The sequence below is a fragment of the Rhagoletis pomonella genome, unplaced genomic scaffold (genome assembly GCF_013731165.1).
Source record: "Rhagoletis pomonella isolate Grant_MI unplaced genomic scaffold, Rhpom_1.0 Rhpom_scaffold_00004, whole genome shotgun sequence".
Classification (NCBI taxonomy): Eukaryota; Metazoa; Arthropoda; class Insecta; order Diptera; family Tephritidae; genus Rhagoletis; species Rhagoletis pomonella.
Genome location: NW_023458558.1, coordinates 48,083,896 through 48,109,761, shown reverse-complemented (window position 1 = coordinate 48,109,761; position 25,866 = coordinate 48,083,896). Strand labels below are relative to the sequence as shown.

At 35.8% G+C, this 25,866-nt stretch overlaps 5 protein-coding genes across 9 annotated transcripts; 3 read left to right on the top strand and 2 right to left on the bottom strand.

The window, feature by feature from the left end:
- Positions 1-9,621, top strand: LOC118737676 (DNA polymerase iota). Of its 3 annotated transcripts, XM_036468361.1 has the most exons (4): positions 1-194; positions 259-364; positions 3,885-4,914; positions 8,031-9,621. In XM_036468361.1, exons 2-4 carry the CDS (start codon positions 318-320, stop codon positions 9,471-9,473), a joined length of 2,520 nt encoding a protein of 839 aa, XP_036324254.1. In that variant the 5' UTR covers positions 1-194; positions 259-317; the 3' UTR covers positions 9,474-9,621. The 3 variants fall into 3 exon arrangements, with proteins under 3 accessions (XP_036324254.1, XP_036324256.1, XP_036324255.1); XM_036468363.1 differs by lacking the exon at positions 259-364 and having other exon boundaries at positions 3,892-4,914; XM_036468362.1 differs by lacking the exon at positions 259-364 and having other exon boundaries at positions 2-194.
- Positions 9,622-10,983: 1,362 nt separating this feature from the next.
- LOC118737675 (transcriptional adapter 2B) lies at positions 10,984-15,482 on the bottom strand. 2 transcript variants are annotated; one of them, XM_036468359.1, is made up of 4 exons: positions 15,284-15,481; positions 14,174-15,046; positions 12,569-12,648; positions 10,984-12,499 (listed from the first exon to the last, which is right to left on the bottom strand). In XM_036468359.1, the coding sequence occupies exons 1-4, from the start codon at positions 15,395-15,397 to the stop codon at positions 11,851-11,853; spliced, it is 1,716 nt and encodes a 571-aa protein (XP_036324252.1). In that variant the 5' UTR covers positions 15,398-15,481; the 3' UTR covers positions 10,984-11,850. The 2 variants fall into 2 exon arrangements, with proteins under 2 accessions (XP_036324252.1, XP_036324253.1); XM_036468360.1 differs by having other exon boundaries at positions 12,042-12,499; positions 12,569-12,718; positions 15,284-15,482.
- A 1,923-nt stretch (positions 15,483-17,405) lies between these two features.
- On the top strand, positions 17,406-21,041 carry LOC118737673 (WD repeat-containing protein 37). Of its 2 annotated transcripts, none has more exons than XM_036468355.1 (6): positions 17,406-17,622; positions 17,721-17,935; positions 18,009-18,612; positions 18,697-19,077; positions 19,137-19,383; positions 19,895-21,041. In XM_036468355.1, exons 2-6 carry the CDS (start codon positions 17,794-17,796, stop codon positions 20,018-20,020), a joined length of 1,500 nt encoding a protein of 499 aa, XP_036324248.1. In that variant the 5' UTR covers positions 17,406-17,622; positions 17,721-17,793; the 3' UTR covers positions 20,021-21,041. The 2 variants fall into 2 exon arrangements, with proteins under 2 accessions (XP_036324248.1, XP_036324249.1); XM_036468356.1 differs by lacking the exon at positions 17,406-17,622 and adding an exon at positions 17,646-17,664.
- Positions 20,116-21,697, bottom strand: LOC118737674 (vesicle transport through interaction with t-SNAREs homolog 1A). The gene is made up of 2 exons (XM_036468358.1): positions 21,377-21,697; positions 20,116-21,313 (listed from the first exon to the last, which is right to left on the bottom strand). Exons 1-2 carry the CDS (start codon positions 21,530-21,532, stop codon positions 21,104-21,106), a joined length of 366 nt encoding a protein of 121 aa, XP_036324251.1. The 5' UTR covers positions 21,533-21,697; the 3' UTR covers positions 20,116-21,103.
- An 811-nt stretch (positions 21,698-22,508) lies between these two features.
- On the top strand, positions 22,509-25,288 carry LOC118737672. Its single transcript, XM_036468354.1, has 2 exons — positions 22,509-22,984; positions 24,575-25,288. Exons 1-2 carry the CDS (start codon positions 22,683-22,685, stop codon positions 24,888-24,890), a joined length of 618 nt encoding a protein of 205 aa, XP_036324247.1. The 5' UTR covers positions 22,509-22,682; the 3' UTR covers positions 24,891-25,288.
- The last annotated feature ends 578 nt before the right edge of the window (positions 25,289-25,866 follow it).

Sequence of the window (25,866 nt, the reverse complement as noted above, 5' to 3'; positions counted from 1 at the left end):
ATATAATATCCCATAATATAATAATGTTGACGTTAGAGAATACGTGCAGTGCGAGGTTGAGTACAGCTGAAATTTACCAAAAGGAGAAAATACGGATTTTGAATTTCAGAGTGTCGCAAAATTGATAAGGAGTAGAAAAAGGGTGCAACGAAAACCAATTGCATCTGCCATCGATCTTCTAGGATATTTCCAAGGTAAGAAAACCTGAAAAATAAAAGTGAAAGCGTACCAGTCTAATTACAATCACACATGCAATAGCTGCTTGTCGCCATTTATTACGTTGTTGCTATCGCCATGACCTTCGTCTTTTACCTTCCATGCCTTGCAGTCGTCTAGTTACAGCACAGTCACTTGGAAACCCAAAGTAATCGACAATTAAAAACGCTTTATTGTTTTATCGGTCACAAAAATATCCTTACATACATACATACATACTACATGTTATTTAGTATGTATGTGTTATTTTTTAAAACTGTTTGGTCTAGCTGGGTTTGTTATACAGAATTGCAATTGTAGTCATTCGCAACTGGTTACGCGGGGATCTGTTGTGTATGGTCTTGTAGTTCTTCCGATTAATTTAAAAAGTAAATCCAAGCAGCTACGAAGTGAAAAGTTGAAAGTTGGGAATTTGTCAATTGCATTGTGGTTAAATATGAGCACTTGACCACTTATTTACATAAATATAACCAATATTATGAAATATTTTCCTTATAGTCACGATCGGTCTATTGAATTAAAGAAAAAATACTGGGATTGGCTATTAGTTATTAGGTAAAGGATTTTTAGTTTGGAGAAATACCACTGAGCTCGTTAATTGTAACTTGTAACGTAAACTTTCCCTATTTTATTAAACATGCTAGTAAAAAAAGTCATGAAGGTGCTGGAGAGTGTGATGGTAAATCCCATTACTCATTGTTTGCTTTTTGGTCATTTCGTATACTTCATACTTCTTAACCCGGCGAGAATGAGGTGAAAATTGTTACATAGAGTATGAGGCAGGGTATGATATACCCGTATATACAATTCTAACTAGAATTGATGTACACATTGCGCCGAATACATAAAGACTAAGCAGTTGCCTTTTTGAATACTTCATTCCCTTCACTTAAATTTATGTGAACAAATTAAATAAAAGGTCTAAAATTTTAAGAAAAAGCATTTGTTTAAGTTTTATGCATACGGCCCATTATTTATTTACTTAAATTTCTTTGAATATTTCCACTAAAAGGTCTGAAATATTAAGAAAATGAAAGTGCCGGTTTTTTATTCTAAGGCCCATTTCATGTTTAATAATACAGGAATCTTTCGTTTTCGGGGTCTAACGAATAAATAAACTTGTCTGTCTTTTTGTGGGTATGGGGCTATTCGGAAATGTAGCAAACCAAAGCATGAGTCTCTTTTATTTCTAAACTAATAAATAACTAATAATTGATGGAATTGTGTTATATCCGCGAAGAAGTTCTTGAAATTCTCCAATGATCTGGCGTGAGACCCTATCAAACACACATAACACCCCTTTTTCTAATAGTCCCACTTTTTTCCATGAGTATGCGATTAGTAAGATGGCGGGTATGTCATACCCCTCGAACTCGCCGGGTTAAGTATGAAAAGAGGAAATGCTGTTAAAGCAATGAAAGTTGGTGAGTGAACGAGTCAGAAAAAGAAACAAAAACAAAATATTGAATATCGAAGGGGTGGCGGAATACGTAACTGTTGCTATTTTGTTTTGATCACACTTCGCGAGGGAAATAAAGAAATTGCAAATATGTACAAAAAATTCCTGTGGAAATTATCACTTCCGAGCGAATTTCAATCGAACTCGCTTTGAATTCAAATTGGCGTGGGTTTAAATTCACTCGGAAGTGAATTGCAGAACCTGCGAGTATGTATATACATACATACATACATACATACATACATACATATATTTATACGCTGTGGAGAGACGTAAGTTTTTTTTTCTAAAGCATAATAAAAAGTAAATCATTTGCATATTTGTATACACGAGCGCACTTGTCCATAAATTTATTTATTTACTTTAAAGTAGCTGATAAATGGCTGTTAGACGTGTGAAGTGCAAGTCCTTTCAAAAGTCTGTCATACTCAAGAAATTTCGAAAGAGATTGCAGCAGCAGTTACACCTTGCATGTAAAGTGGCTTTCGAAAGCAGTTTTTATTTCTTAAACCCACGGTGAATAAAGACCTCTGTTACCAGACATTTTTATGCTCATAACAAATTTACTGACCTGAAAAATTTGTTAAAAATGTTCAAATGCGAACAAAAGAACCACATAGTGTTTAATGCTTTAATATTTATATTGTTCATATCGGGATTATACAATAATTACAAGTATTTCTGTGTTCATATGGAAAATAAGCTTATGTCGAAAGGCTGGCTTTGGTATAAATCGGCATTCGTAGCATACGATTGCGAATGACTCATTAGCGCTGAGCCGTTGAACAACTTTTGGCAACTAAACGTGCAATAAATAGTTCCGATACTAGCAAGTCAATATTCTTATTAGGTAAGTCTCATCCAAAAACTCCTTGTCGTTTAAAAAATAAAGGAAATGCCGCATTATACTAATCACAGATTTAAAACCAAAAAAGCCTAAAATCCTATATGGCGGAATGTTGCCATATGAAATTTAGGGGCATAACTGGATCCATGATCTACGCGCCAAATAGAAGGAAACTGCATTGAAAAATCGCTGTTTAATTTTTTTTTTTTTTTTTTGAGAAAAACTAACTTTACTGGGCTAATTTTGCAAGCTTTTATTTAACTTGCTCTGTATAGTTGCGTTCCAGATGCTTCACGATTTGCAGGTTTTTACAGGAAGTCGTTCCAGGTGACCACCTCCCATAAGGTTTATTAATGGAGAAAACAGCTGTTCCTGCAAATCGTGAATTTCGTGAATATCGTAAAGCATCTGGAACGCAACTAATATAAGTATGTTTGTTAGGGACAAATCTTGCAATCAATTTTTGACTAACTTCCCGATGCCCTAGGGACTTGAAACTTAACAGTTGACTCAGAGCTCGATGACAATGCAATATGAAAGATGAGATAATTGCTGGCGCAGGAGTTGAGATATTTGAAACATCCCTATTTATAATCCAATTTGGTTCATATTTAGAATGTATATTAACTATTTTAAAAGGAATAGCTCCACTAAAAATTTTGCTGATAGGTGGCGCACGATTCGATATATGGATTTGGTTAACCAGTATTTATGCTCCGATTTCGTTCATATGTATAAAGTTTGCTTTAAAAAGATTGTTTTTACTATTAACTTATTTAATGGAATTTTACGAAAATTCCGTAATACAGTTGCCATAAAAACTGGAATAACTCAGATCATTCACAACACATATTTGATTCCAAAATATCACTGCAAAGGTAAACACTCAACCCTTTGATTTATTGGTAAATTAATCCATTCCCATGCCATATATTAGAATTATATCAAAGCTTAAAATAGGATTTTATAAAAATAAGTGGATTCTAAATTAGTAGGGAAACTTGACGAACACATTTCAGGGATTTCGGAATGAGAATATTATGGGAGAATATTGTTGAAAAAAATACGTGAAATACAAAAAAGTATTTAAAAGTACCCACATTAATCACTATTTGCAATCACGCTAAAATCGCGCAATATTGTTATGTATTTTTATATTTTTTCCTTAGACTTAGTCAGACGTATGGCTTGGAGGCGTCGATATGTTCATATGCTGATACATAAAAAAATTGTGTTCCTGTATTTCAAGATCATATACATATACATGTATATACATATGTAGATATGTTCATAAGCACATATAAAAATTTATTATTAACCAATGCTAATGCCAAGAAGTTATATTAAATATGTATAATTAAGCTTTCAGGCAATCAGCTCGCACTTAAAGACCTCTACAAACAAAATGGACTTTTCGAATGCTCTTTGTCGCAATGAGCCGCATCAGCGTACTATTATTCACCTTGACATGGACTGTTTTTATGCACAGGTTGAAGAGATACGAGATCCAACTTTGCGCACGCGCCCACTTGGTATACAACAAAAAAGTTGCTTAGTCACATGTAATTATGTGGCTCGTGAGTTCGGCATAAAAAAATTAATGTCAATTGAGGAGGCACAGCGACTCTGTCCTACCCTAATTTTAGTCAATGGTGAAGATTTGACTCCTTATCGACAAATGTCTCAGCGCATATTTGATGCACTATTGGCTTTTACACCATTAGTGGAAAAGCTGGGTTTTGACGAAAACTACTTAGACGTATCGGCACAAGTGCGTGGTCGCATTGAAAAGAACTTATATCAACATATGGACGGTTCAATAGCCTCACCAACTGCATTCCCAAAAGTCGAAGGTCAAGTGTATCCTGAAAACGGCGACTTTATGTCTAGTTGTGCCTGTGGTTGTGCACAGCGTTTAGCGGTGGGTTCGCAAATTGCCAAGGAAATACGAATGAACTTGCATGATCAACTCAATATCACCTGTTGTGCTGGGATATCATATAACAAATTATTGGCCAAATTAGTTGGATCCCAACATAAGCCTAATCAGCAGACTGTCTTGTGTTCCAACTATGCAGAACAGTTCATGCGCGATTTAAATGGCTTACACAGAGTTACTGGGATTGGGCAAAAGACCGAGTCATTGTTGCTAGAGAGTGGAATTGCTAATATTACGGAGTTGCAAAATTGCAGTATGGATTCCTTGAGAAAGAAGTGCGGCTTTGAAACGGCCTCGAAATTGAAAGATTTGGCTTTTGGAAGAGATATGAGTTCTGTGCGTCCATCTGGAAAACCAAAAACTATTGGACTGGAAGATTCATGCCGTCCAATATCAGTACGTACCGAGGTTGAGGAACGTTTCCGTTTGTTGTTAATGCGTCTAGTTGAGCAAGTGAGTAATCAAAGTATATTAATATTGATCCGGGACCGTAACGGATATTAAGATGTAATAAAAATATTGATTCAGTCGTTATTCAAATTTTTTTAATTCATTATTTTTTTAGTAGCTTTTATTGTTTACATTCATTATCAGTTCGTCGAAATATTTTTTTAATTTTTGTATGTATGTTACCGCATAACTTTGTACCATGTCAACCGATTTCGATAATTCTTTTATATATATATTTTTGTTTTATATGAGAATTGAAGTCGTTTTTTTTTCTAAAAATTATTTGTTTATGCCGTTATGAACGTTAAAATACACTCAAAGCTGATATTGTAACAGAAGAATAATTCAAAACAGCACTTTCAACTACTAGCTAGCAATTTAAACGATCCTTCATTTTGTTATTTATATTTTTCGATAAAAAATAATCAATATTTTGGACCAAGGCGAATTCACACAATATATATTTTGTTTCTACTTTTAGCGGACCATTGTCAAATTTCAGCTATTCTCTCCAGAATGAAAAAGGGCGACAGAAAATACAAACAATCTCGCCAGAGGTGTTAAAGAATGTAGTCATCATAACTTTAAATCATTGCAGTCCCATTCATTGACTGCAAAGTTGAAGTCATAAGTCTTCTGTAATTTTTGCAGTCTGAGGTGAATAGTAAAATTCTAAAGCAATCTTTCCGTGCACTTCTTCATAGAATTATAATACTTATTTGTTTAGAAAATAAATGAGTAGAGAACCTTCATTGAATCCTTTCGTAATGAGGATTTGTACAGATACTGTACGACGAGTTTATGCTGTCGGAACAAAATTTAAAATCGCTGAATCTTAAAAATAATGGAAAAAGCTGCCTTAATTTTAATAATAAATATTTATTATCTATTTGTCGACTTTAAAGCCGCTTTCGACAGCACTGAAAGGAGTTGCTTATACGCCGCTACGTCTGACTGATATGGCTGTGTAAAATACCACCAGCTCCGTCAGAATTGGGAAAGACCTCTCCGAGCCGTTCGCCACTAAACGGGTTTTCAGACAGGGCGACTCCCTTTCATGTGACTTCTTTAATGTGATGTTGGAGAAGATAATAAGAGCTGCAGAACTGAACCGCTCTGGAACAATTTACTACAAGAGCGTGCAATCGCGGCTCCGCTGGAAAGACCAGGTGGAGAAGTACTTGGCTTCACTTGGCGTCAGTAGACACAGAAGAGAAACGAATTCTAGACGAAAGCCTTTCTACTGCGCCCGAAGACGGCAAGGGTGTGGTATATTTAAGGTACGCCTTTTTTAATAATCGGGTACAGGTTGAGCATAGTAATCTCTGTAGATTTGATCCTCCATGAAAATGTTCTCGGTACTTTCGTTCTCATTGAAAACGTTCCCGAAACTTTCGTTATCATTCTGTTCTTCTTGACATTACCTTTTGTTCTCATGCAAAATTAAAACAAAGACGGAACGCGTTCCCGATCTCTGAAAAAACATTCAAAGTACAGCAAAAGAATGCACTCAAATGACTAACAAGAAATTACTAAAAAATGATTTATGAATAATAAATCAAAAAAAAAAGAATAAAGACTAATTTTTTTAGTCTTAGTCTGGACTAACAAAAAATTATTGCAATCACGTGGGACTTCAATCAATTTAGTTAAAAATTACTGCATTCTTTAACACCTCTGGTATGGTGAGAGTCTCTCACGTTTTCAATCACTCACTAGCAAAATGCAAAAATTTGACAATCAAACGCTACTCACAGCTGATTAATCATATATAAATTCGCTTTGTTTTGGACTTTTATTTTTTGATTTTGTTATAACCGTAATTTTAAGATATATTTTGTTAAACCATGATTCAAAGCGGTCATAAGAATTCAAGTATGATCGAAAGGATTTAATCACAAGAAAACCGGTTGAAAATTAAAATAATAATAAAAAAAATTCCACATATTTAATCAATCAAATTATGTAGGTCAGTCCAAATACATACGTACATACATCATCCAATAACAAAATGTTAGATAATTATTGACAGCCGTGACTTGAGATTCCCTTACAAAAGATTGTTGAATTATGTAAATTATGTGCTATTGAGCGGTATAAAAACTGCGAAGGGTCTCAAAATTAAAATAAAATATCAATATGCGACTTTTTAACAAGTTTTCGTGTTGAGTTTTGGCAATTTTATTCGACTATTTATTTTTTATTTTTTGTATGTAGAAAATTTGTAATACAGTCAGAAAAAAATTAGCAAAAATCAACGAAATTTTTTAGCACCTTAAAACTTACACTGTACTATACTAGAATTTAATGGGATATAAGACTGTCTACTCAAAAAAATTTTGCAATATCTGACTAAAAGTTTTGATGCAATTGCAGAGTTTTCATAATTTTTGCACAAAGTTTGAAATATGAATTTTTATGGGTTTTGTTACTTTAACGAGCTAAAATAATAAATAAACCAAAGAAAAATTTTCAAAATTTGTTAAAATGTCGCGTGCCTATCTTTTTTTCCATCATTGTACTTCAAACATTTAAATGTGTTTTATATACATGCGTATATCAAATACGCCAGGTTATCAAGCCTTAAGCCTTTTTTATTGAATCATGGTTCCAATACTTATCATTTTAATGAAACAATTTAAGTGACTTTACAAGGTTTGGCTTTTGGATTACTTTCGAATGAAAGAGCATCTTTAACTACACCTATTGCTATCGTTAAAATATTGTTTAAGAACCCAATGATTTTTTGCATTAACGGTTAAATGGTCGAACTCGCGACATAAGTTGTTTTATCTTACTAAAAGACTGTCATTACTCGAAAAACGAGATTTTTCATGAGATGCGTTAAAGTTTTCAAATTGCTCCCAAAATGCAGAAAAAAGAACTCCATATTGCTCTTTACTCGTAAACCATACAAGACGAAACACGAAATTTTTACACAATATGAATCATCGTAAAACGAACACCTCCGCATCGTCTGCATTTCGTTTTTTTTTTGGTTATAACAGTCTATTAGTAAATGAGCGACATGTATATACATGCATATGTACGTATATATATACATGTATATTATTTTTAAAGTGTTTCAATAAATGAACAACTACTTTATTTGCACTTAGGTTGCAGACGACGGCCGTATTCCTGTCGCTATCAAAATCATTCTACGCAAATTTGATCGCCAAAAAAAGACCAGTCATCGTGAGACTAAGCAAGTGAATATTTTGCCCTCCCTCTTTAAGTCACTGCCATACACTGAATCTGGTGGTCCCAAAGTCATACTGGCTGATGGCTCTCAAGAAAAGCTGTTAAAAATCATACTACGCCTTTTCGAACGCGTCGTAGACCTGACCAAACCGTTTAATATTACTCTGATTGGGTTAGCATTTTCAAAATTTCAACAACGTAAGCTCGGTTCTTCATCCATTGCGAACTTTCTCATCAAAAAAACCGATTTAGAAGTTCAATCTATTACATCGTTAACAAACACAGATGTAACCACATCATCGGAAAGTCCAACACCTTCGATTTCATCAACAAATAGCGACGACGCTTTCCGTTCATCGCCTACTACATTTCAGTCCAGTGATCAGTTTTACCGTCGACGTGCAACTGCCGCTTCACCCATTCCCATGTTGATTGACAACGGTTCTGAATCTGCGGCAACAAATTCAGACTTTTCGGATTTTTCCGAGACCGAGATAGAGCCTTCACCCAAAAAGAGTCGGATTGGGCGCCTATTAATGGCAAAACGACGCTGCCTCGGAAGCTCAGCCGTTTGCAGCTCCAATGATGCCGCCGACGTTGCGTCACCGAGTAAATTACGGGTTTGTGATCTACGTTTAAATTCACGTGACAGTGAGAAAGATTTCGTTGCCAGTCCAACAAGCGTTTCGACAAGTGCTACCACTTCTTCAGCTGCGTCATCAACATCGCCAGCTTCAATGACGTCATTCACTCCTCTGCAGCGTTTTTGTACAATACAGCCTCCATCGACTTTACTTATGAAAATTAATCGCGGAACGGTAACCAATCGTCCTTATGTAACACAACGCCAAATCTCATCAACGCCTTCGTCCACAACTTCTTCACCATTACCATCGCCAATGGATGAAACTTGCAGTGTCGCTAGTACACTGGCAACTGTCGACATTCCAGCAGCAAAACAAGTAGGAGATATTTTACTATCCGCCGACACACAGATAGATGCTTTCACAGGTGAAACAACTAACTCTGATGTGGTCTCCACCACAACAAGTACAACTACCATTACCGGAAATCTATCGAACATTCCCTGTCCGGCCGGTGTGGATACGGCAGTTTTCAATGAGTTGCCATTAGATGTCCAAAACGAATTAATTGAATCTTGGCGCAGTTCACTGGCTGCAGCTGCAGTTGCCGTAGCCAATGGTAATATTAGACCAACCAGTAGTGAAGTTTCGCCTGGTGCAGCATCTTCCACTCAGACAACTACCACGGTTGCCACTAGAGCTGGCGGTGCATCGCCAAATACGAACAGTACACAAAAAAATACCCTTTACAGGTATTTCCTGCGAAACAAGTGATATCTGTAAGGCTCATTTTAAAGTATTTAATTTTCTTTGAGATGGGCAAATGCATGTTGACGTATGTATGTGCAAGGGCAAGAAATAAATATCCAAAAGTAACCATTAATTTGCCGCATGGTTCTCAATTTATACCATAACTTTTTAATCCTGTTTTTGTCATTCGTTGGATAGCTGACTAAGCATTTGTTATATAGTGAAAATTAAAGACGAAAATTGCGTTTTTAATAAAAAAAAGATATACAAAAATTACCTGAAGTGTTTTTACTTATAGCCGTTTTCCCAGTGTTCAGTTAACTTAGATCTAGCGAGAGCCTGCTCCCTAGCTACCTCGGGAGTTTTGCTTTGTTCAAGACACCTTACATATGGCCTCGCCACTGAGCCGCTGAGACCGAACCTCCTGGAGTCGGTCAGCGAACCGGATTTCCCTGCGTGTGGAAGAGTTGGCGGATTCGCCCTTCTATCCGAGTTGCGTTCCCTCTCCTTCTTCAAAGAGCCGCGCGAGGTCGTCGATCCGGACTGACGGGGGGACTAGGTTTGCCCGCGTGAGGACTCTATGATACCTCCTTCTCACACTATCTCTACGCGGTCTCATGACCACTATCTTCTTTTAAAGCCCTCTCGTTGTTGTTGTTGTACTGGCTACAACAACCTCGCCCAGATATGGTTGATATCTCAGTCGTTGTCGTCAAGTTCCACTGACGGCAGTCCTAAGAAGCGTGCAGCCTCCACAGGGTCGGTCCACAAGGACAAAGTCGTTAGGGTTGTCAGGTTTTCCGGGCATGCGAAGAGAGACTCATTTGGCACATCCGCGTTTAGTCTGCTCAGGTACGAGTTTAACCTGCTGCAGTAGCCAGAGCGAAGTTGAGCTATTGTGGTTCCCTCTCGTGGAAGATGCCGCTGCTCGTAGAGGGTTGATCGTCCTCTCGCGCGTGCTCTATAAAGAGTGCCGCTTCTTTCCCAGTTTTTGTTGTTGCTTGTACCTTGTTTTTGTTTTAGTTTTTGTTGTTATGTTCTTTAGTTGTCTTCATCTTGCTCGTACGACCGCATGTCTGACCAGCCAGGCGTAGCGGTCTAAGTAGTTACTGGGGATCTCAATCGTCCGCCGCGACAGCTCCCTTGCCGCGGTAAGGACACCGTTACTCCTCGAGGCGGCCCGGTGTCGAGAAGGCGCCGTTCAGTTCCAGCCGGTTTTCCTCCTGGCTGCAAACCGTCCAATGGGCACGGTGTCGCGTTGAGGATTTTTTAATACGATAGAGAAAGAGACTATTTGCTAGTCAGAGCTTCTGATCAGGTCAGCAATAGTTCCGGATCATTGGTGAAGGTATTAAAGGCAAGTTAATTGATTAAACAAAACATTAAACAAAATTTAATAAATTTTAAATACTTGAAGTCGATTTCAAAGCCACAACTCGCTAACTGTTTTCTGTATCTAGTTTCATTCCGCAAGTCAAATTTACATATATATATTTTCTTCAATTTCACACCCGGAGTATGAGAAATACACAAATATAGTTTCCAGTTATAGTGGATCCCAATTTTATTTAACTGAAGCTTGCCTTTTTTATACCAGTCTAATAAAAGGCTAACTACTTAAGTGTAAGCAAATTGGTTTTATACTAACATACATACATATGTATACATTGTATTTTTGAAAATTCAGTTCAATCATTTAATCTATACTTGGAACAAAAAGTGTGGTTGCACAAAACCTAATTGAAAACTTGATACAAGTAAGCGTTTAGAGATTTAAGTTATTGATAACTAATTCTAAAGGTTATGCTACGTATGTAGATGGATAGGTGTATTGCTAGTATTTTTCAAATGTATAATATTTATGCGCGTTAAACATTTATAAATCTAATTTATACCTACAAATTATCAATTAAATTATTGCAAAAGTATCGCCAGAAAGTCTGTTAGCATTAACAGACGAAGACTATGACAACAAAAATTTAAGTTTCTACATATTAGCTTTCAATTCAAAACAATTAGTTTAATATCCAAGTTTTTGTGTAAATTTTGGCCCCATTATGGCGACTGCTGTCTAGTAGCTTGCCTATCAGTATCGTACTTTGTATTACGTATAGCGATTATTCTCGTATACAGAAAAGCGCAGAGAATATCCGAGTTTACTTTTTTTACAGTAATTAGCCACTTTGCTCCTATGGGGTTTGTCAATTTATGTAAACAAATAACAAAATCGCCATAAGAGGGAAACAGAAAATGGTGATACGTCATTAGCCGATAGGTAGTAGCGAGTTGCTATACGTAATGCGAATTTTAGTATATGGTTGCCCACCGGTTATCAGTCGTCATATATAATAGGGCCATTACACATATATTTCTACAAATGCTCATCTTTCCTAGGTTAATTCTAGTGACTTAGCCAACCAACTTTTATAAAGTACTTCCGTAGCGAATTTTCAACTGGCGACAAGTTGTTAACAAGTGGCGCGCCGCTTAGCAGCAACGTCTTTAGTGATAAATAAGTTGTGGGTGGCAGGTTGAAGTCTTTGCAAACTTGTTGCTCGTTGCTAGATAGTAGGTTACTACCCAACGGCTGTGGTAGATGCTTGAGCTCGTCTAACTGGGCGCGCAAAATATTACTCATGGCTACTGTAGTAGGCGAATGCTGGGCCTTTAAGTCAAAGTTGTTGCAATTATTATTGTTTTCCTGAAACAATAGTTGATGTAGTTGTTGTTTTTCGTTTACGGCGACGTCGTTTATTTGTAACTGTGGTGGTTGTTGGTTTTTTATTAACATCGTTGAGTGCTGCGGTGTTGCAGCCAATGGTTGTAGATTGCCGTTCGACAATTTTGTTGCTGTCATCGTCGTGTTCATCATGCCCACTCCCACTATCATCCCCGCTGGCGATATCGTCGTATGAACCGACGATTCCCGACAGCTATCCGAGTAATTTCTGTTGTGCAATAATGCGCCGGAGGAGATCAGGTCGCCGGTGTGGTGCGTGTTTCTTGACGCGATTGAATTTAGACTTGCCTCGCTTCCGTTTAACATTTCTCTAAAAAAAAAAAAAAAACCGTTATATAGTTGTTACATCGTTATTAAAAGTTGATATGTTTGTACTTACACTTTTCGGCTGCTGGGTTGCGGAGAGTGTAAGAAAGAGCTTGGCTGCCGACGACTTCCAATGCTGGGCTGCGTGTGGTCCTGTGGTTAAACATTGTCTTATACATCCGTTCAAACGTTCGCCGCTTGGTGTGCCGATAATACACGCAAACTGAATATCGTGAAAATAAATGGAATGTTAGAAGTTCTATGCAAACTATGCGGCAAACAAATTCAAGTCAAACTACGAAAAACACTTCAAAATACGACACGATATTCAATCTTTCGTGTATTGTCAGTTTAAGCGAAAATTAAATAACTATAAACTAGTTCTAAGAGCTGTGTATATTAGGGTGGCTCAAAAAAAGGTTTCTAATTTTGCACCGGAATTATAAAATGTACCTATTATATTTAAGACTTTTGTCAAAATAATTCGGAAAATTATTAAGATCTACCCGGATGTGGACCGATTGGAAAATAACACCAAACGTGTCATTATTTCGATTCCGCTGATTTATTTTTTTTTTTAATTTGTATGCATACATTTTAAGCTTATGTAACCTCTTCTATCTGCAATAATTTTTTGGAAATCATTCTTTTAAAAACCGATTTTATTACAAAAAAAAATGTGGAAATTTTGAAAGCGGTCCAGCTCACGTAAACCTTGATATTTTTCCGAAACATTTTGGTGGACGTCTTAAAACATTGTAAATTTTATAATTACGAGGGAAACCCCACACCGATTTTTTGGCATGGAGTGTGATGCACCTATGTACACTTACATATAATTATATATTTGCATTTGTACCTGCAGTCGAGTGGACACATAGAGTATAGCCAACATGAACAAAGTAATAAACTGCTCAATTGAAACACATATGTAAATACATAGGTAAATTTAAAAACAGATTTTCTTTGGTTATAATATATGTATTAATTTTTAATACTTCTTATTTAAAATATAGTTCGGCCTCCCACTGAAAACACATACTAAGCAAGAGTTACAAAGCTTGAACAAAGTTCACAAAAATTAATCACATTCCAAAAAATCTCATCAAAATGACCAACTTTTTATCTACAATTTGTAGAAAATTTTCGAGGAAGCTATTCTATAGCCCAATCATTTTAGTAAAATAAGTGCAAGTTTGCAGTCGCTAAAAATTACCGATCATCTTTTTCCGAGGGTGTTAAGCATTTTCTTCCATATAACGCAATGACAAAATTAATTTTTATGTGAAAAAAATTTCGGCAAAAAAAATTATAAAAAATCAACGGTAATGTTTAGTGACTTTTAACTCGGTGATATTTTGTAGAAACTTCTAAATTGCATTGCATTGTACTAAAATTAAAGAGGCTACAATTCCGCATACGAAAAAATTTGGCGAGGAGATCTTAAGGAAAAGTTAGCAAATTCCATGAAAGCTTTTAATTCAGATGATTTTTGTTAGATAATATACTTTTATAAAAAATTAAACAAAGGAAAAATAGTCAAACTTTGGCAAAATGTGCTATTTTTTTGGCATAAGTATAGGTATGTTAGAAAACTTCCACCTCCTTGCTCTTCGCCAAACAGTCTATGTGTCCACACAACCCAAAATATGTAATTAACTTTTACAGGCATACTTACAGTCTTTCCATGGCCGTATGGCCCAGTTGAGCGATTCAATGCCATGGCTGCATGTTGTTCAAAGTGGCGGCATTCATCGATTTTAGTCAGTCCGTTATATCTATAGCGACATAACTCAGCCAATCGTATTCGCAGCTCTTTTTCGCGTTCAAGTGACATTAATAGACGTTCGTATTCGTTAGCAGTATAAAATTGTGCGAAAACACGGAAACGATCACGAAATTCTTTTTGTTCGCGTGTCATGCCCGGATGCTGGGCATAATTGCGGTTGCGAAAAAAATTCGCTACCAACTGATAATCACGCACTAAGCGCTTACGACGCACGCGCTCACGCAGACGTCTTGTATACATGTCAACATGTGCCAATTTCAATAAATAATCAGCTTCAATGTCTTCGCTACTGAGTGCCATTGTTGATATTAACTGTTCTGCCGTTGGATCATATTCTCTTTCAAAGCCATCCCGGTTTGGCATGTACCCCAATTGCGCGGCCTCCTCGTTGGTAATATCTAATGGAGGCAAACGCTGCAAAGCAGTGGAGCCCAAAGGCCCATTGTCTTCAGACGTATGGTCCACCAACAGAGGTCGTTGTGATTGAGCGGGTGTCCAAGTGTGTAGGCCAATCGTGCCATTCACAAAACGCTTAACATATTCTTCTTTGGCATCTTCAGCTGACTTGGTCTCTATATGTTTACTAATGTCTTCCCAGTTTCCGAATCCATACTGTTCTATGGCATCCAGCAGCCTTATCTCCTCTCGAGCCGTCCAAGCTCCCTTTCCGCGAAATACGGATAAAATTGCTGTACCCGTGTCCATAAATTGGTATGCATGATTGTTTTGATGTGCACCGATCTCCGCACCAGAAGCGAAACACTATAAAAAAAATAAATAAACTCGTTGGCTGACAACAAAAACAAATGTCAAAAGTTTCCCAGATGTTGCCTGATAGTGAGTAAACAAATCTATATTCCAATGAATGGAGACGATTCCCATTTCCAATGGATGAAAAACGTCATCTCAAATCGCTGAACCGATGGCATCATCGGCTTTTCCAACGAACTCCCCCGAACATTCTGTAGAAATGAACATATTCCTAGGAATTTTACTCACTTGCAAACATAAATCAAAGTTTTCACATTCTGCGCAATGAACACGAATCCCAGAAATGTCGTCTTGGCAATTCGTGCAATTATATTTTGTAAAAAGATCTCCGATATTAGTCATTCTCCCCCAGCACAAAATATAGCTTGTGCTTAACCGCTTGCAGAAAAATTTTCTTTAGAAATGGCGACGATTCAACTATGTTGCCAGAGTGTTTAGTTTTAAGTACAGTGGCTACTGGGCACCATGAATCAAAATTACAGTTCACGCATAGGAATGCAAACGATGCATCGATATTTTTCAAACATCGATAACATCAGTTCGAAATTCGATATTTGCCATCGATGTTTACAATTGTCTAAAATCGCTAAGTTGACGATACATCGATGCCAGTTTCAATGATGTTTTAACATCGACTTTAGTGTGACTCGGACTTGAATTCAACTTACCCATAATGCTCCCACAATTTTTGACTTGCCATGAATTTTTATTACTTATTCTTTTGGTGAACACTCAGAAATTCCGAGTTTAATCTATCTTTCGATAATAAAAATGCTTCCTTAATCATTAAAAAAGAGCTGGGTTCCCGTTGAAATTTCAACGAAGTTGGACCTTGAAACTTTATTCCCAGCGAACTTACTACGGTATGCATTTTTTTCTATTTATAGGAAGAGTAGAAGAATGGTAAATAAATACATGGAAATACTTCCATAAATATGTAAGTATTTCTCTAATTGAATTACAGAGAGTAGTAATTGAAAAGTTTTAAATTTTCCTTTTATGTGACTACAACATCGGAAACCATCGATATATCGATATTTTTCTGGCGTTGTATTTTAGCATCGATGTTCATTTTTCCGATGCATCGAAACATCGATAAATCGATGTCACCCTCAAAAATTTGCATTCCTATTTACACAAGAACGCGACGTTGTATTTGTGACCAGTGATGCCAATACATTTTTGAAAAAATACCTACCGTTTCTCAAGAAAATTCTTTACTTTTCCCTACGCAAATATAAGATTACCTACATATAATTTTCATACATCGAAATGAAAAAAACTATCTTTTGCAAACTCATGTATTTCATTTTAAATATTAGCAGTAACTTACAATCTTCGCTGTATCAATATAATCGCGTAAATTGGCATCACTGTTTGTAACTGGTCACATCACAAATACAGCTGGGATACTATCGATAGTATAGCTGAAATTAGTCGAGAACGCAGAACGTATACTAACACCCGATTTACATGATTCAAGTACTTGAAAGCAATTCTTGCTCATTCTCTTTTGTGTTTTCTATTTGCTTTTACACGTTTCAATTCTGTTGAATTCAAGTTTTTGGTTCTTTAAATGGGAAGCAACGAAAATGCCAAAAGCAAAGCAAGAAAGTTGAAACGACTTGACGGTACAGACGCATGTGTACTCGTCCCTTTTGTTCTCACCCCCTCTCTCACATGCGAGCAGAATTGAATTCAATACTTGAACTGTGTAAAAGCAGTCTTAAACGCAGTCAGTATACGAGAATTTTGTCGATTACTGGAGCCCTCAGAGTTGCTTACTACAGTGTTGCCACTCATCAATGCCTTTTGACAAACTTACCTTTTCAACTACTATTTTTCGTGTTATAATAGATCGCAGCTAAATATAAACTACTTAGGGCCGGTTATTCAATGTCTGGTTATCACTAATCTGCGGATAAACAAGGTTATCCACGTTACCGACTCCCTGTTATATGCATGGAGTCGAAGACGTCGATAACGATGTTTAACCGCAGATTAGTGTTAACCAGACATTGAATAACCGGCCTTTAGTTTTCATCAAAAAACGTTATTCAATAGTAAATTTTAAGGCCCTTATTCATAAAAAATAAAGTTGCTTTAAAAAAGGTTTATAAATTGAAAAATGTTTGAAAACGTCAATTTATAAAGCTCTTTAAACCTACTTTATTTTTTATGAATAAGGCCATAAATATTTCAGATGTATATTGAATAGGAACTTATAACCTTTTTAACTATCAGCAAAACTGACGAAGTGGCAACCATCTATAGAAGGAGGAAATCAGGTGACACGGAAAAATCTAAATTCCGCAGATTTCGCGCTACAGGCTAAAACTACAGAAAAATTCTGCGGTGTTGAGTTTTCATTTACATTGCGCTTTGGTAAGGCAGCTGATTCCGGTTTACGTACCGGTAGGTTTACGTTCTTGACTAATTTCAGCTTTACAATAGTCGAATACATCGATCAGCTGTCAATTTTCCCATTCTTCTTCTTCCTGATAATTATCTGCTAGAAAAGAAACAAAGCCTCTGTTACACACAAAATTGGAAAATGCTTTGATGTAGTGAGTAAACAAAGCGCTAATTAAATTACCGACATAATTTATGTATTTGCGCTACGTGAATTGTTGGATATTATACAAAACTTAATTATTGCTTATAGGTGCTTGATAACGGAATAATTGTTAACTAAAGATACTGTTAATTAAACGAATTTATCAAGGAAACGCTGGAATATGAAGGCATCAAAAAACCGATTGTCTAGCCTGGCTGAGGACATAACCATTCCGGAAGATGCACCATTTCGAGCACGTCTACACATACTTTTCGGACAAATTGAGAAGGAATTTGAATTGTTGTACTTGGAGAATTTAACATGTTAGTTACAAAACTAATAAAATGATAAATTTTTGTCCATACATATTTATATATCTTATTTTTTTTCAACCAGTGCAAGAAAAGCTCGACAACTGTATGAATAAAGACCTTATAGCATCATATGAACGTTCGGCCGGAGTAATTGCCGCTGGTGGAAGTAGCGCGAATGCCTTTGGAACACATGCTTCTAATACAGGTTTGACAAGTTCTGCTCAAGCAAATATTCTCACCACCATGGGACACGATGATGTCGACACTCCGACGCTTGCACCAATTATTGGAGGTGGTGGCGGAAGTAAGGGCCTGAAAGCTAAGTTCACATCAAGCAGTAGTAAGGTAAAGGCTAGTAATAAAATCAAAGCACAGACAAGTCGAATAGTATCAAGCTTCAAAGCGCAATCAGTAGTTAGCCAAGTAACAAGAGAATTCTGCGGGCATAAAGACGGCGTTTGGCAAGTTACAGCCAAGGTTGGTCAGCCGATTATTGGAACTGCCTCTGCGGATCATACTGCTTGCATTTGGAGCGTAGAGAATGGCCGATGTTTATTACAGTATCAGGGCCATGCTGGTTCAGTTAATTCTGTGAAATTTCATCAGAATCGCGACCTGGTTTTGACAGGTAGTGGTGACTCAACTGCTCACATATGGCAGGCAGCTGTTAACTGGGAGTCCTCCAAGTAAGAAAAATTAAAATTCTATTTCGGAAGAGTATTCTATGCAGTTTATACAGCGGGAAACTGGACTTCTTATGTATATTTCAGGCGAGGTCATTCATCGGAGGAGGAACTCGAAGATAGTGACGAACAGATAGAAGATCGCGATCGCGTTGACACTTTACGTACACCATTGTGCGAGTTCACTGGTCTGGGCGGTCACTCATCAGTAGTGGTTGCTGCCGACTGGTTGCCAAGCATGGACCACAGGCAAATAATTACAGGTAGCTGGGATCGCACAGCAATCTTATGGGACGTAGAATCGCGTGAACCTATACAAACTCTGACTGGCCACGATCATGAATTGACACACGTATCGGCACACAGTAGCCAGCGCTTGGTGGTGACAGCATCACGGGATTCAACGTTTCGTCTCTGGGACTTTAGATGTGGAATTCCTGCTGTATCTGTCTTTCAAGGTAACACAGAGTAAGTGATTTCCTCTTTGTAAAAATTAATTTCCACGTAATTAATGTATTACAAATTAGGAGTGTTACGTCGACTGTGTTTGCACGCGACGATAAGGTGGTATCCGGTTCGGATGACCGCACAGTCAAAGTATGGGAGTTGCGCAATATGCGTTCGGCTCTCGCCACAATACGCACGGATTCATCAGTAAATCGTTTGGCGGTTTCCAGCGGTGGTATTATTGCCATCCCACACGATAACCGACAAATACGTTTATTCGACTTGAATGGACAACGAGTAGCGAGATTGCCGAGGACCAGCCGTCAGGTGATACTAATTTAATAAAATATCTACAAAAATAACTCAGAAGAACGCTCAAAAAGTGATGGTTGTAAAAGTTGGTTCCCATTTTTTTACAGTCCAAGAACATTAAACAAATGAGTGCAAAATTTAAAAAAATAATTTCAATTATAAATATCATGGCCAGGATTTTTTCAGACAACCACCTCGCGAAATATTTCCTAACACGTTGTATTTCATACTAAATAGATTTCATCCATTAAACAGATGCGTGAATGTCGTGCCCGTGTCGGATCTCCTACTATTATAGCGATCCCGCTCCGTTAACTTTTTTTTAAATAATTATTCTCAATGAGTCTTATATCTCCAAATTCAAATTAAGATAAAAAAGAAATGGTAACGAACTTTTTCAAATCCATTAGTATTTTCTCATTATTTGATCAGCTTAATCAAATACTGTTGGCCCGATTCTCATCACCTTCAAATTTTTGAAATTTGTTGCAGAGTGTAATTAATGATAAATATTTTTGCATTTCAGGGTCATAGACGTATGGTATCTTCCGTTGCTTGGGCTGAAGAGCCACTACTCAATTGTGATTTGTTTTCATGTGGTTTTGATCGCCGAGTATTTGGTTGGTCCATTATTTTACCCAAAGACAATTGAAAATTACTAAAAACGGCAATGTTTTAAACATAATTTTAAAATCCTAAATCCGGGAAGAAATTATACACATCAAAAGCAAAATCAAGATGGCGAAATCACGAATTTATTTATATGTTTATTACTTGTAAGATTAGTTGGATATCTGCTTAAAAGAGTAGTTTCCAACAGTATTAACAAACGAGGGTTACATCATCTTCATATGCATATGTATCTTTTTTCATTTATTCGCGTTTACGATAATAACACCTATTGTCTTATCTTGTAATAATTAAATATCTAATTTATCAATTAAATTTAAATTATGTATTTTATTTTTTGAAATTGCAAAGTTTTTTATATGAAACCCACATCCTGAAACACTAAAGAAAAAAGTTGCAATATTATTTTCAAAATGATCTACGTACATTTATGTATCTCCATAAACGAATTTACTCCATTATTAATTTTTTTTTTTCAGTAATACGATGAAGGTGCTATACAAAGCCTAACATACCTAAGAAACTTTACAGCTTTATATATATATATGTATTTATTCAGAGCTATCACAAAATCCATCGTAATCCGATTTTTTGTGAATTCTACGAAAATGCTATCATGGAATTCGAATAGCTGCGAGCGTAGCGTATACTTTGAATACACACGTTCGTGGCGATTCGGATTCATTGATCGCTCTTCCGTAGAGTTCACGAAAAATCGGACTACGATGGATTCTGTGATGGCCACCATTATAAAAATTCATGTATATGTACATGAAAAATACATGTGAACATCATTTGCCAAATTTTAAAATTCAATGCGAATATATTTAACTCTGCATTAATTAACTGCTGATTGATGTTTAATAAAGTATTAATGTAAAACTCTGCACATAATGACATTAGATCTGTTAAACCGCACCCTTATACACATAAGGTTATCATGCTCTAGGTAAATTGTAATTTCATAAATGTTATAAATGTGTACTGTGTAGTAGCATGGAAATGTTTCGAATAAAGTTTTACAGCTTGCATCTCAAACCAAACTACTCCTAGCTTAGTGGGATATCTGATTTAAGAAATTGTATTGTATATAATGTATGTAAGTTTAGAAACGTACAAATTTAATAACTATCAACCCGGCTAAAACACATATTTCCAGAATTATAATTAGCACCAGAACGAGTTTGTTGTAAAGTAGTTCCCGGCGCAGTTTTCTTATAATGTTTCTCGACTGCACAATGTCTGCATCTGCATCTTGAAGTCGCCGTGAAGAACGTAGTAAAGATTCTCGTTGTTCATTTAGTTCCGTTAAAACCTTTAATTAAAAATGTGGTAGAAGCTAGCTCGAATCATTAGATATTTTAGATTTTATACATACTTCTGTACCTATCTGCTCGGTCTCTATGGCTACCTGGTTTGATCGCTGTATGCTTGCCGAACTACGCTCAAGAATATCATGAGTATTTGCTACTAATTGAGACTGTGCAGCATTTTCTCGTTCAGCAGAATTTTGCCAATTATATCCTCTTGACATCGCAATCGATTTTTATTAGATTTTCTAATAAATAAACACTAATTGGACGAACAAAGGCAAATAAAAATAATAAACAGCTGATCCAAATTAGATGATTTTGTGTTCACAATAGCCTGTTTTTTAATGTTACCAGATTAATAATATGGTTTAACAGGTAACGGCGCGTTTACATTGGACAATGCTGACAAGCAATAAAGATATACGTATTAGTTGTCAAAATTAGGTGCGTTCGTTAAAATCTCCAGTAAAAAACATCCAACTGTTAAATTCCGGCGAAATGTCATCTGTTCTCTCACAAGAGAAAAATATCCAAAATAGTACGCGAACAGAAAATTTGGAGAAACTTGCAAGTTAGTCGAACAGCTGATATAATAAAAGTGAATAATTTAAAACGTACGAAAAGTGAGCACAAAGTGTTATACTGACACAGTTTATTGATTAAACAAATAACTACTTATTTCCTACAAGTTTAATTAGTCGCATTTTGTAATTCTTTTACTTCCAAACCATCAAATTCTATTTTGTTATTTCCGTAAACGCCAACCAGCTGTTTTCCTGTTGGCAAATTGCTGTTGGCAAAAATTTTACCAGCAGAAACCAGCAGCTTCCTCTCAAAATGAAATGTCACTTTGCTCGCTCAATTTCCCCTACTTTGCAAGTTTTTTGCGTACGCGAAGAAAAATTCTTGTTAGTTTTGGTTAAACATGAAAAATTAACAGCTACGCGAACGCAACTATAGTTTCAATGAAAAAGTGTGCATGAATTAGTGAGAAAGTGTGCATTTATTGCAATTGTCATGACAGTATTGTCCGGTGTAAACCCTAGGTAAAGGTGTTTTCTGTTTATCAGGAATATTGTACGTATGCAAAATAGTTTTTGCAGGAAATTTTTTTCTTGAACCACTTAAAATGTTTCGAATTTAATACCTCCGTCTTCCTCCCATTTACAAAATGCAACCGTGCATTTGCGTAAACCCTGCCACGGCAGCACTGTCCAACTCAACAAAAAGCCGTGTCAAGTAAACAAAAATAATTTTGACACATTTGCATCTTTTATTAGGATAATTAATTAGAATACTGTTGGCCTCTGGAATAGCAGAGGCAAACAAATACCTACCGTAATCAAAAACCAGCTTGCAAAAAACATCACAATGCGAAAGACTTGGGTCAAACGAGAAAACATCTACTATAAACCATTCTATAAGCAAAAGACGAAGATGCTGTTATTGGGAGTATTTCTATTAGGTATAGTGTTTATTATTTATCAGGCTTTTTCAATAAATCAGCTACCAAGTGCAAGTACACCTTGGAGTTTGGAGGGTACAATGAACGGAATTCGTCAGAAACATAGAGAAATGATACAATCGCTCGGCCGTAAACAGACTGATGGATACGATGATGGAGGTGGCGGGCAAGGCACTAATACAGCGGATGATTCCATTAAAATTATACGGTAAGTTAGATATAAAAATATTGGCTGCAATTTAGTTTGGCATCCCCGGAGTTCGGCATTAAGAAGGGTATGGAACGATAGAGGGAGTTATCCTGATTGTAAATATATATACTTTTAGCCGCAGCAGACTTATAGTTTTTAAGTTATTTGTTGTTAAAGTTAGTAAATTGAACTAACCTCTCGACGCTATTTCACACAATAAACACTTTATTTATGTACACACTTCGGCAAAATAGTTGCATTAAAAGCCCGCACAATGAAATGTAAACATATTTTTTAAATTTATAATGTATTTTTACTAAATTAAGTAAGTTTTAACAATTATCACGCACTTATATATGTATACGCACATTGTGAATACAGAACTGTTGATTCAACCATGGTTTCACACTGACATTAGAAGGGTGCTGCCACATCTAACAAAATAACACCACACATCTAATAAATAAATATGTTTTTTTAAACCATATTTTAAAAAGTGAAAATTTTTAATAAAAAATCGCGCGATTTTTTATTAAAAATTTTCGCCTGCGGCGCTTTTTCCATAAAATCAATACTTCGATAAATAATGAAAATTTTTAATAAAAAATCGCGCGATTTTTTATTAAAAATTTTCGCCTGCGGCGCTTTTTTCATAAAAATCAATACTTCGATAAATAATGAAAATTTAAAAAAAAAAATCGCGCGATTTTTTATTAAAAATTTTCGCCTGTGGCGCTTTTTCCATAAAAATCAATACTTCGATAAGTAATGAAAATTTTTTATAAAAAATCGCGCGATTTTTTATTAAAAATTTTCGCCTGCGGCGCTTTTTCCATAAAAATCAATACTTCGATAAATAATGAAAATTTTTTATAAAAAATCGCGCGATTTTTTATTAAAAATTTTCGCCTGTGGCGCTTTTTCCATAAAAATCAATACTTCGATAAGTAATGAAAATTTTTTATAAAAAATCGCGCGATTTTTTATTAAAAATTTTCGCCTGCGGCGCTTTTTTCCATAAAAAATCAATACTTCGATAAATAATGAAAATTTTTTATAAAAAATTTTTTAAATATTGGGGGTGTTTAACCCCATACCCTCCTTTACTACTAATTCAACGCTGAACAGGAAAACGGGTACGATAAAAACCATTACCTTTTATTGTTATTTTGTTAGATATGGCAGCACCCTTCTAATGTCAGTGTGAAACTATGGTTGAATAAACAGTTCTGTATTCACAATGTGCGTATACATATATAAGTGCGTGATAATTGTTAAAACTTACTTAATTTAGTAAAAATACATCATAAATTTAAAAAATATGTTTACATTTCATTGTGCTGGCTTTTAATGCAACTATTTTGCCGAAGTGTGTTCATAAATAAAGTGTTTGTTGTGTGAAATAGCGCCGAGAGGTTAGTTCAATTTACTAACTTTAACAACAAATAACTTAAAAACTATAAGTCTGCTGCGGCTAAAAGTATATATATTTGGAATCAGGAGAACGCCCCCTACCCCCCTATAGCCACCTTTTTTTTGTACGCGGGGGATGCCAAACTAAAATTTTCCCAAAATATTTAAGCCACATTTATAAATTCGTTGCTTTAGTGGAATACGACTATTTGATTACGATTCGTACAAGCCAAACTTCGATGGAAAGTTTCGATGTTTGGATGGTAGAGCTGAAGTACCGTTCGACCATGTTAATGACGACTACTGCGATTGCATTTATGACGGAAGTGATGAACCCAGTACGAATGCATGCCAAAATGGTCGCTTTTACTGTAAATACCAAAAACGACACATCACTGGGCGCGGCGTGGACTTATTCGTACCCAGCAGCCGTGTAAATGACGGAATCTGTGACTGCTGTGATGGTAGTGACGAGTGGCTCACCATTAGCTGTATAAATAGATGTACATAATAAGGAACTCGTATTAAGCTTTAAGCTCTTGGAGTTAGGTTATTTAGGTATTCGATAAAGAGCGTAAAAACTCGAAATAAAATATAGGTCTATAGATTTTCCATATGCGAAGCAAGTTAGAATAATTAGTATAGAATTATAAAAAATACAGATCTGTACAAAAATACATACTAGATTTTAATTGCAATTCTTTAGAGATGCTGTGCATCGTAAAATCGCTATGTTTGCATTTGATAATTAGATTGCATACCAAAATTGGGCAATGATTTGATATTGCATCCAAAATCTCACATTATTTGGAGCTAAACTTCGATAAAATAACTAAATTTTCTTTTTCTAACAAATTGCTTAATAATTAAAAACTGCTTTATGCAACCAAAATTTCAGCGATGATACCAGATGAATTTTATTTTTTATGCATGCTTAGATGTTTCGCCCTTTGAAAAAAGTTCTATGTAATAAATATCTCGATTTTTTTTTTTGAGGCCAAACTATTTGTTCATTCCTTGTGCTTACCTCGTTCTAGCTTATTCATGTTGATTCTTCCTTTCCATGATGGTCTTGATGCTTTTACTACTGATGTGATCGTTATTGTGGAGCTAAAAATGATGGCTAAAAAGTTTTTACAATGGAATTTCGCTGTATTATATTTACCTTAACATGAAAAGAAACAAAAATACTATACTATGAATAAGTTATATTTGAAATATTCTGCAAGTTTACTCAAACACAAGATAATCGTAACCTATTTTTTGTTTTTTTTTTTTTAGCTTACAACTTTAGCCTATTTTTAATTTAATAAATTCTTCACCTTTGTTGCTTGCACTTGCTTTGAATTTCTAAAATACTCCTATGAAAATGTTCACATTTTTATCATTTCCAACGGAGCTGTGCATATCGAAAAGAGCTTGCGGTTATTCCGAAATACGGTTTGAATAACTTACTCAACATCCCTCAATTTGCTTTTGTAAATGAA

Excerpts from the sequence above, each read along its gene's own strand:
- LOC118737674 (XM_036468358.1), bottom strand. The coding sequence starts at position 21,532 with ATGTCAAGAGGATATAATTGGCAAAATTCTGCTGAACGAGAAAATGCT. Across the intron at positions 21,314-21,376 it reads CCGAGCAGATAGGTACAGAA|GTTTTAACGGAACTAAATGA; the intron begins GTATGTATAAAA and ends TTTTAATTAAAG.
- LOC118737672 (XM_036468354.1), top strand. The coding sequence starts at position 22,683 with ATGCGAAAGACTTGGGTCAAACGAGAAAACATCTACTATAAACCATTC. Across the intron at positions 22,985-24,574 it reads GATTCCATTAAAATTATACG|TGGAATACGACTATTTGATT; the intron begins GTAAGTTAGATA and ends TCGTTGCTTTAG.
- LOC118737675 (XM_036468359.1), bottom strand. The coding sequence starts at position 15,397 with ATGACTAATATCGGAGATCTTTTTACAAAATATAATTGCACGAATTGC. Across the intron at positions 15,047-15,283 it reads ACTTTGATTTATGTTTGCAA|TGTTTCGCTTCTGGTGCGGA; the intron begins GTGAGTAAAATT and ends TTTTTTTTATAG. Across the intron at positions 12,649-14,173 it reads CATACGGCCATGGAAAGACT|GACCACACGCAGCCCAGCAT; the intron begins GTAAGTATGCCT and ends GTTTAACCACAG.
- LOC118737676 (XM_036468361.1), top strand. The coding sequence starts at position 318 with ATGCCTTGCAGTCGTCTAGTTACAGCACAGTCACTTGGAAACCCAAA. Across the intron at positions 365-3,884 it reads CAGTCACTTGGAAACCCAAA|CTTTCAGGCAATCAGCTCGC; the intron begins GTAATCGACAAT and ends TGTATAATTAAG. Across the intron at positions 4,915-8,030 it reads TAATGCGTCTAGTTGAGCAA|GTTGCAGACGACGGCCGTAT; the intron begins GTGAGTAATCAA and ends ATTTGCACTTAG.
- LOC118737673 (XM_036468355.1), top strand. The coding sequence starts at position 17,794 with ATGAAGGCATCAAAAAACCGATTGTCTAGCCTGGCTGAGGACATAACC. Across the intron at positions 17,936-18,008 it reads GTACTTGGAGAATTTAACAT|TGCAAGAAAAGCTCGACAAC; the intron begins GTTAGTTACAAA and ends TTTTTCAACCAG. Across the intron at positions 19,078-19,136 it reads GTCTTTCAAGGTAACACAGA|GAGTGTTACGTCGACTGTGT; the intron begins GTAAGTGATTTC and ends ATTACAAATTAG.